The following is a 10,584-nucleotide window of genomic DNA, read 5'->3' on the forward strand; positions in this document are numbered from 1 at the left end:
TGTTACCAAATCAGTGCTGACCCTGCCGTGTGGGTCATGACAATAACTCCATTTTTTAAAAAGGAAAAGGAAAAAAAAACACTTAATAACACTATGTGATCATGATTGATCCTGATTAAATTACATAAAGATCTACTGATTTTCTTCCCCTCCTTTTTAAAATTAAAATCACACAGAAGATTCTTTAAAGCAAACATAGCCTTGTTTAAATTCTCACGCTTTTCCACCTATTCAATAAAATGCTATAAACAACTGCCTTACCTCTCCTGATTCCATGACCATTAGGTTAATACTGTCTACTGTAATTGTAAGATTGACATTTGACCCTGCATACTTCATACACGGTGTGTCACTCAACATTTTCCCTATACGCTTGTCAATCTATAACACATCATAGATAGGTGACATTTTTTGTTAAATAAATTAACACTAGGTTTAATATATTATTTGGTTCTTAATAAATGTAGGCTAATGAGAAAAAAAAAATTTCAGACTTGTAATTTTTATATGATACCTGCCCATTAGAGTAATTATAATACTCGTGGGGGAAAACACCAATGAGAAATAGTATTTTATGCTCATTTTGATTTATGCAATTGAGAATAAGCATAGAAATAAACAAACTTTATGGATGCTCATTTAACCATTAATAAAATGCTGGAGCAAAAAGTGATTAGCCTTTGCCTCTAATTTTTGTATTTTGGTACATGTATTTAAATTTGTTTAATTTTCAAATGGACTGTTGCAAAATCAAAACAGGTCGCACAAATTTAGAGAGTAAAGGATAAGTAATACTATTTTATATACTATATCTATATACCTTTTTCCTTTTTGTTGCTGTTTTCAGTCCTGCAGCCTCACTTACTCTGTTGATAGCTTCTCTGTAAAAAAATGATATAATTTCTATGTAAATATGTTAATAAAATCACATACAAATTTTAACCATTTCTTTTTTTTTCCAAATAGGTATAATACTATTAACATTTTGACAATCAACAAAGGCTATATTTGGCTATATACATAGGGGAAATATGGAAAAGAAGGGAAAAAAATCTAAAACAAGAACCATTTTTCCAAAAAAAGAGTTCAGCATCCCTTCTAGGAGTCCTGACACAGAAAGAGGGTAGGCGATCTTTAAAACACAGACCCTAAAAACCTATATATAAAAATTTTAATTTACTAAAACGGATGTAACACAAATAAGTGAAAATTATAGTGAGTGAAACATACAGGACAAAAATTTATGATTTAGCATCAAAATTGTGCTCACAAATTTTTGTTATGATGTATATAGTGAGCATAAAAATGATTATTAAATTTTACTTTATGAGCAAAAATTTTATGATTATAGTTGTTCAGACTGGGCATCTGTCAATGATGAGATGCTAAGATAGAATTCTTAGATCATAAATGATAATGTCTATGAAACTTGTACAATTATAATGCATATGACACATAATTTTTATGATTATGCAGCATTTTTATTATATGCAGGGTTTAAATTATATTTATGCAGGGTTTTCATTTTTATCTGAGGCAACAGATGTGACAACAAAACCAACTGATTTGGCCAAGGCTCAAAGGGGATAGTTTAATCTACAGGCTTAAAATACAACCAATTTAAACATCATTTCAACCCATGATATTGATTGTCAATCTGTAAATAATGAAAACCCTGATTATGGATAATTATTGCCCATAGATGACAAATATGTATGATTTTTACCTTGCAAGAGCTGTTCTTGTGTCAAAATCTAAGGCTCTCATAGATTCTTTCACCTCCAAACAACCAATATACTGCAACATATAACACATCACATATTCTAAAGTATATTTTACACTTCATCAATAATTGATCTTTTTTACTAATGTTCTTTTATTTCAAGTTTATCAAATTAATTGAAAATATATTAATAAACTCATACATATTGGAAGTCACCATAACATGAAAAACAAGAACTGTCAATAGAAACAGACAAATGCCCCCCCCCCCCCAAAAAAAAACATGGCCAAGTAGAGGCACCATGATTTGCATCAAAAGCATGGTTTACAATAAAAAGAGTGTTACAATTCACAATTATCAGACATACAAGTGTGATCTTGACCTTTGAACTGCAGACCTGAACGCTATGCTCATCCATCCATTCATCCATCCAACTAACTATCTTCCTTTAATGTCAAACCCCGCACGGGGACGTCAACATGTCTACCAAGAGGAGCACAGTACATGATATTTTTTTAGGAAGGGGCTAGCCAAAAGTTCTAGCTGTACATGAGTCACTTACGGCTAAACAGAACACACTGAATTGCGAACCATACAGCACTTTTCAAAATTATGTATGAAATTTGAAAATGCATATGTCTTTAAGCGAGGATTTCAACCAGAAACAGCTATTGTCTTCGTTTGTTTACTTTTTAGAGATAAATCACCATGTCAGCTACAGTAAAGAAAGTACCAATATCGATCTTTGTCATCTCCAGACGGCCAGAAAAAAAAGAGCATTTTTGCAGTTGATTAACATCAATTGAAATTGTCTACATAATTATTAGAATAATCCTTTTACGTTTCAAAATGTTTTATTCTCAAACACATTTAAGATGAAAACTCTAATAATTGCAATTATTGACGTCCACCAGTAAGGAAAGTTTCCATGTTCTGTGAAACGATTGTTGATGTAGGCTAATTGATTTTGAGATAATGTTCGATATTTATCTATTTAAAAATAAAATTATACATATAAACACACAAAGACAGGGTTCTAATGAAAATGCATTTATTTTTGAATTTGATGATACCAGCTTTTTTGGTCTTTATATGATTATTTTCTACCATGTGCTTAATTAACAAATAAATGATTTAATAATTCATCGTTCATACAAATAAGACAACAAATCCTTAATTAGCATTTAAAATAGGGATGGCAACGAGTAACCGGTTAACCGGGGTATCGATGAACTTCGAATATCGTTAACAAAATTTATATTTGATTTTCGGAAAAAAAAATTAAAAATTTAATTTTTTTAAAGATTTAAAAAAGATTTTTATATCCAATTTGTTTAAAATTTTGGGGAAAAGGCGAATTTTCTTCATAATACCCCGTTCAATCCCTCAAAACATCCCTTTCAGTCCAGAAGGGGCGAAAAAAGATAAACAAAAAAATTAACGTCAAAAGTTTTAAAAGAGCAAACCTATGTCCTTATGTTTATCCATTTTTTGAATTCCCAATAACCCTTCCCAAATTTTGTAAAAGTTTTTAGCAGAATAACTGTTTTTAAAACAACAAAAAGCCGGGTTTTCCCAAAAATAATTTTAAATAAAAGGGGAAAATGTATTTAGAAACCCCTTTTAAACTTTTGTTGCGCCCCAGTCTTATCATTTCAAACGAAAAAAAAATATAAGTTTTACATGTTAAAACTTGATATTGCCTTAATTTTAAAAAATTTTAAAATTTAATTTTTTTGAAATTTAATTTTTAATTTTAATTTTTTCCCGTTCCAAAACCATTTATTAGTTAAAGGGAATTTTATGGGAATTAAAAAAGAAAACGAAAGTGCATGGGGGCGGGGTTGATAAATGGGCAGATTAAATTTTTAAACACTAAAATTTCCGAGGGAAACCGGGGTACTGATTTGGAAAAAAACCTCAAACCCAGTACTCGAGTATTTGATTTTGTATTCTTTTTCCATCCCCCAATTAAAAACAAAAGAACTTAAAATTAAAAATTTATCATTTTATTTTATAAATTTTAAAATTTCCATAAAAATATACCCAAAGAATGATATTTAAAGTTTCGTATTAACTTTGACAAATTTTTTTAAAAATACCTTGTATTTCCCTCATATTCCCTTTTTTCAAAAATGGTGGAGCATCATTTTAAAGTACAAATGGGCAAATGCGGGTTCCCTTTAAAATGCTGTACACTAGACAGGGACAGTGTTTCTTGGGTACCGAAAGCTCACAACGGGCCTTCTTTTGGGTAGCTGAAAGGGTAACCACTTTCCCTTTTTTTTATTTTGAACGTTTTATTTTAACCCCTTTAGAGACTTTTAAAAAATAACCCTAACTCCTAAAAAATCCCCGGGACCAGCTGCAAGGGTGTCATCCGGAAAGTAAACCAGCCACGTTTGGGTTTTTAAAAATTTCCCCCGAGCCCTTCACAGACATGTTTAAATTTTCCTTTTGCAGGCTTCTTGAATTTAAATTTCACGCTGGGGCCCTTCTAAATTTTAGACAGGCCCTATTTGCTCTATTTAAAAAAAATCATATTTTATTTTAAACTTTAAATGAAAAAAATTTAAAAAAATTTCCCCAAAAATTTAATTTAGAAATCTACAACAGCTGATCAATCTATTCTTTAACTATAAATATCTGAAAAACCAATAAATTAACTAGGTTGAAAAATATTATATTCAAATATTTTCGCAAGTGACAAAAACCTATATTTTACGTGATGATTTCTCAAAATATCATGACAAAGACGACAACAAAACAAATTGAAGAAAATCGTGACATTCTTTCTAGGAAGTAAATATTGACTAAACGGTGCGTGAGAACTTTACGTTGTAAAAATTTTTAAAATCTAAATCATTCATTTAGTTATATTTGCCTTTCCTACACGACCCGGTTTTTCCCGCTCAAAATGCTTTTAGGGAAGTGACATGTGACTGCGCTGCAGACGAATGATTTGCATTTATGATTTTGTGATTTTTCTTCTGTTTGTTCGGACCTGATCGAACTTTTACCGAATGTCCGGTTTTTTAGAGGATTCTGGATTTTTTCAGAAAATTTATTACCCTTTAGTGGCCCCTTTAAATGTGTGGTTTTTGTGAAAATTTCATTGTTTTTATTTTTAATTTATTATACTATATTGTATTTTAATTTAAATTTAACGAAAAAAATATTTTTGTTTCCCGTAAAATTTTTAAACCCTTAAAATGTACTTTCTTTTTTTTGTATTGAAAAAACTTGCAATAAAAAGCTAGATTATAAATAGCAAAATGTTAATTTACCAAACCCGGGTTTTTCATTAACTTTTTAATATAAATTTCCCCTTCACCAGCTTTTCTAGCTTTTTTATTTCCAAAATTTCCCCCGGTGTCAAGGGGATAGCCATTTATTTTTCCCCGGGACCCGATTTTTCATCAGTGCGCAACACCCTATCATTCTTACGAATTTTTTGAAAAGTTCAAAAGGTAAAAATTTAAAAATGCCCAAAATTTTTACTAAAATTTATTTTTTTTAGGATTTTCATACATACGGAAATTTTTGAATTTATTTTTCATATTGCAAAAAATTTTTGAACAATATTTGTCTATTAAAACCCAAACAAATGAAAAAACTTTTTTTAAAATGGAAACCCAAATTTTGGGTTTTTGTGCGAAAAATTTTCCACCCTTTTTCCGAAAGTAAAGGGGTCGGAAAAAATATCATATGTCTAAATGATTTTCAAAAAAAGGTGCCCCAGCTGATAACCCCTACCAATTTTTAACAAAGGAAAAAATCAAAAATTTAAGGGGGAAAATCAAGAAAAATTTGATAAAAATGGGACCGCATTTTGCAGAACCATGCAGCCCTTTTTGCGAAAAAATACTGCAACATGACTTTAAAAATTTTTTAACGGGGGTTTTTTGGGGGTTTTTTGGGGGGGGGGGGTTTTTTTATTTTTTTTGTGGGGACAAAAGAAGGGGGGTTTTTGTCGGTTAGGGGAAGCGGGGGCAGGGATACCGGGGCCCGGGGAAACAAAGGCCCCTATATTTTTTTTTAAAAATAATTTCTTGTTTAAAAAAATCTTTCTAGCAGTTGCATTTATGGGCTTTTGAAGTTAACTTTTTTTTGGGCTAGGGAAATTCTAATATTTCAGAATCAGTAATTTAAATTTTCTCTTTAAAATTTTTTAAAAAAACAACAACAAGTCAAAAACCATATTTCTAAATAGTATAAATTTAAATTTTTTTTTTAATTGAAAATTTTTTTAAATTAACTAATTTACTGCGGCCTTAACTTTCGCATGTTTAAAGAAGGGAAGAAAGGGGAAACAGGGGGGGTGGGATTTGGCATTGCCAATTTTGGTTTTCGGGTAGCCGCCCACCAACTAAGGAATTTATCGCCTTCCGTCTTGGGCGCTAGCGAAATACGAAAAGCACCCAAACGAAAGCGTTTTTCCCCGCTGTCGTGTTGTCGTCCGTTTCTAGCGCGGGAACGCCAAAAAGGCGCCAAACAGCAAAAAAAGTGTTTAAATCAGCCACAACATAAAAAACCACTTTTTAAAAAAACCCTTTTTTCCAAGTGGTTTTTTAGTGGGAGGGTTTAAATATCGGGTTTTTCCTTTTGGGAAAAATTTTAAAAGGGCTGCTTTAAAGGTCCTTTTTTTTTAATTTTTTCCCCCTTTTGTATTTTTAAAGGGCAAAAAACAAAAAATTTACGTCTCACAAAAAACTTTTCGCGCCCCAATCAAACATTGAATTTGTCGAATAGTTGAAACTTTAAAACAAGAGATTTAATCAATCTTAACAGGCGATATTTTAAATTGCCCCCAAACACGACACTATTTAGGAAACCGATGGGAAAGTAGGGTGCGCATCTCATGAGAATATCCAGTTTATCGAAGAAATTCGGTGTCCATTTCCAGGAGCAGAAGTAAACTGTTGATTTTTAGCATTGACGAAACAAACAGTTGTTCGTTTTGGAAAATTGTTACAATATTGAGTTTTTTTTTATATTTATTCTGCACATTTCTATAAAAACACATTAGCGTCCCGTGACATTTACTTGTACCCACCGGCCCACACACAAAAAAAAAAAATCAACTGGGCCATAAACTGCACTGAACATTGTGTTTAAGGTAAAGCTGTGAATTTAAGCGAAAGGTCCAAAAACGTAATCCATATAACATACGGCAAAACTAGTTTTGAGACGATTTCAAATGTTGACTGACATAAACGATTTGTAAATTTGAATTCTGTTAAATTTTACACAGCCCTTTTAACATTGGTTTTTTTATAAAGGAAAATGAATTATTCCCCATTGACTAATTTCACGAAAATTCCGGGGGCGAAACAATTTTCCCCACCTTTCCTGCCAAAAAAATTAAAGGCCGCAAAAATTTCTATATTTTTATTTTTCAAAATGAAAAATACTAGATCTATTTTTTTAAATTGTGTTTTTTAATTTAACGGGTTTTTTAGAATTAAAATTTTATAAGTCCCAAAACAGGTTTTCCCTTTTTCTTTAAAATTTTCTTTTTTGTCGTCAGAAAAAACTCATTATCCATTACATATTTGGGGTTTGGAGTATTTCCCCTTTGTTTTCCCGTTATTGATAGAAAATTTTAAAAAAATTTAAAATAAAAATTTTCCAAACAAAATTTTAAAATTTTTTGCGCGGCCCCACAACGGGGCCCGAATTCCAAATCCCCCCGTTTCAGTCTAGAAGTTTTTTCGGCGTCGATTCCCCTTTCTTTTTCCAAAATTTTTTCTAAATTTTTTAGTTTTTTAAAAATTTCATTTTTAAAATTTTATTTACATGATAAATTTTTAAAAAATTAAATTTGCAAAGGAAATTTATAGGAAACTTGATTTTTTTTTTGAAAATCCCCCCTTTTAAGGGCACCAAAGAGTATGTATAAAATGGGAACAAGAAAATTTCAAAATTTGTGTTAAATATACATAACATTTTTACTAAAAACTTGCTTTTTACCAAAGCAAAAAAAGTCAGCAATTTTCACTCAGGTTTTCCTAAGAAACCCATCTTAATATTAAAGTAAAGGGCTCAGTTTTTTTTCGAATTGACCGTGGGCCAAATGTGTTTTTCCCGCGACAAAACCAAAGAATCCCGGTTTGTTCTAGAACGAATAGTAATTTTTCCCTTTTCCTCCGGTTTTTTAAATAATTAAAATTACATTTTACATGCTTCGCCCAATGGGCAACAATAAAAAAACAAAAGATTAAATTCCCCCAAATTTGGTTAATAAACATAAAACGGTTTTCAAATTAGCCTAAATGTATACGGTGCCAAATTTTTGGGGCGGACCCCTTTTTTAAAAGGGGACAAAGGAAAATCAGTAGTTTTTCCCTTTTATGATTTTTTTAAAAAAAAATTAAAAAGCTTAAAATTTTGTGCAATTTTTTTTCGCCCCTACATATCTTTGAAAGGGTTTCAGTTAACAAATAAAAATTTTAAAATTTACAACATTATTTTCTCCTTTTTAAAAGTTTTTAAAAAGATCCTTTTTCCCCCAAACCAGGGTCTACTGTTTCCAAATTAAAAACAAAAAAAAATCTATAAGCCTTTTATAAAACTAGGTTTGGGACATAAGCTTTAAAAGATCAAAATATTCCCTAACAAAACTTTTGAATCACTTATTCCAAAATTGATTTGGGCGTTTTTTATCATGCATGTTGTTTTAAAGTGTTTGTTTTTTTAAAATGATACGGTTTCTCCGGGAAGGAGATTTAAAATTTTCGACGGTCGCGGAAAAAATTTATGCCCTTATACCCCGACACCCGGGTAATTAGGGATCATTTATTATGTCATGCATATATGATTTAAAAAAAAAGGGGATCCGCAAAGGAGGTTTTAAAAAATAAAAAAAAGGGTACATAGTCCAAAAACGCCCGTTTAGAAAGCTTTAGTGGAGTGGGGATTTTGGATAAGTGTTTCTAGCAACAAGTTTTTATTTTTGGCGCGTGTTTTTTAAATGAAACCTTAAAAAAAAATCAGTGGGAAAATATCACAGGTGTTGAACCCTTTTCGCCCGGGGCCTGAATTTTATGCACGGGGACTCAGCCCACAATTTATGAACATTTTTGGGCCCAAATTTTTAAATTTAAATCCCTCTATCATGTTAAAAAGGTTTTTTCTTTCCCGAAAGCGGTTTTTTTTTGAGCTCTAACTGTGAAAACCCTTTAAACCCCTTTTAACCCAGAGACCTTTTGGTTTATGTGCAGGGCACTACCCTCCTTGGTGGTAACAATTTTAAAAAAGTAACATTAAATTTCCCCCATGGGATGTAGAAAATAGGGTCCGACAACATTTTGGATATTTAAAACCTCTCCTGACCTTTTCCTGGGAAAAATTAACCTAAATTAAATGGTTTACACCTTTTATCAAAGAAAAAGTAACCATTGTTACAATCCCTCAAAAAAATGATGACTAAAAGGGCCCCCCTTTCATACTTCAAAATTTTTCTGAAAATTTTGACCTCTATGTGTAAACCTTGACTTTGGGCGCAGGGGTTGAATTTTCATGCGACACTCAGCCCCCAACAAAAGGTGAAACACTTTGCCAAGTATATTGAAAACCCCCAATGAAAGAAGAAGTTTTTTTCTTGGACAAGCGGTTTTTTAATGGGGCTTTTAATGTTTACCTTACCTTTACCTGGAGACATTGATCATGCATGGGCAAAACAAACATTTGGTGGGGGAAATTTTCCCTTAAAGTATTATTTAAAAAATTCCCTTTCCATAAAAAGTAGGAGGGTATCTCCAACAAAAACGTGGAATTTCACCATCTTTTGTGACCTTGGGCCTTGGGAAAATATTAAACCTTTTAAAATAAAATTTCACAAACCGTGTAAAAATAAAGCCATTTTTGGTTTCAATCCCCCAATAAATGGATTAAAATCGTCCCTATACCATCTTCCTATTTTATCTAAAATTGACCTTTATGGGGTGACCTTTAAAAATTTGGGTGCAGGGGCCCCGTTTTTTGCGGGGAAAACTCCGCCCCACAAAGGGAACAATTTTTGCCAATTTTTGAAATCCCTCTAGCATGTGAAAATTTTTCTCCGGGGCAAGCGTTTTTTCCCTGAGCCTTTAATGTACCTTGCCTTTTACCTAGGGGCCCCAGTTCAATTTCCCACATGGCTTTTTAAAAAGGGGAAAATTTTTTTGGAATTTTATTAAAATCCCTCCCTCGTGTAGGAGATATCTTTTCCCGGGCAAAATTGGGAAAATTTTATCATCTTTTTGTGACCTTGACCCTTTTTTAAAATTGACCCTAAATTTTTTAAGCCATAGTCTGAAATGGGCCAAATTTTTGTTAAAATCCCCAATAAATATGAATAAATTCCAAAATACACATTTAAAAATTTTTACTAACCCTTTGACCCCTTTTGGTGAAAAAAAATGGAAGAAGAAAAAGAAAACCCGTAATCATTATCCTTACCTTTTAAATATAAGCGCATTAGATTTGACAGATTTGTATTAAGAGTAGATCTAATTGTATATAAAATCAAATATCGTTAAACCACGGATTTATTATATGTAATATAATCCGTGGTTTAAACATAGTCTTCCCCGGTAAAAAATAAAGCATAAGTTTACAGCATGCCAACAAATACACATATGCTTTTGGTGATACATTTTTCTTTAATATTAATAAAATTGTACCATGTATATAATATAGTGCCTCTGATATTATGCATTTAATATGCATCTGAATTATTTTTAAAAGTACCACGTACTTTTCATAGTTTCTGGCGCAATGGCGCAATGCATTAATGTCCAGCTGAAATAACGTTAACTTTTTATCTCCACACAGTATATGTGGAACGCGCGTTAACTAAAATGAGAATTTGTTTTATG

The 10,584-nt window shown here is 31.5% G+C and overlaps 1 protein-coding gene across 1 annotated transcript; it reads right to left on the bottom strand.

Annotated features, from left to right (window-relative positions):
• Positions 1-261: 261 nt before the first annotated feature.
• Positions 262-1,864, bottom strand: LOC132751944 (SHC-transforming protein 1-like; the record flags this gene model as incomplete). The annotated part of the gene is made up of 3 exons (XM_060742166.1): positions 1,727-1,864; positions 821-881; positions 262-381 (listed from the first exon to the last, which is right to left on the bottom strand). Coding segments are annotated over exons 1-3 (270 nt in total), but the record flags the coding sequence as incomplete, so codon positions are not given.
• Positions 1,865-10,584: the final 8,720 nt, after the last annotated feature.

The sequence above is a fragment of the Ruditapes philippinarum genome, unplaced genomic scaffold (genome assembly GCF_026571515.1).
Source record: "Ruditapes philippinarum isolate M1 unplaced genomic scaffold, ASM2657151v2 ctg12505_1_1_1_1, whole genome shotgun sequence".
NCBI classification, from domain to species: domain Eukaryota; kingdom Metazoa; phylum Mollusca; class Bivalvia; order Venerida; family Veneridae; genus Ruditapes; species Ruditapes philippinarum.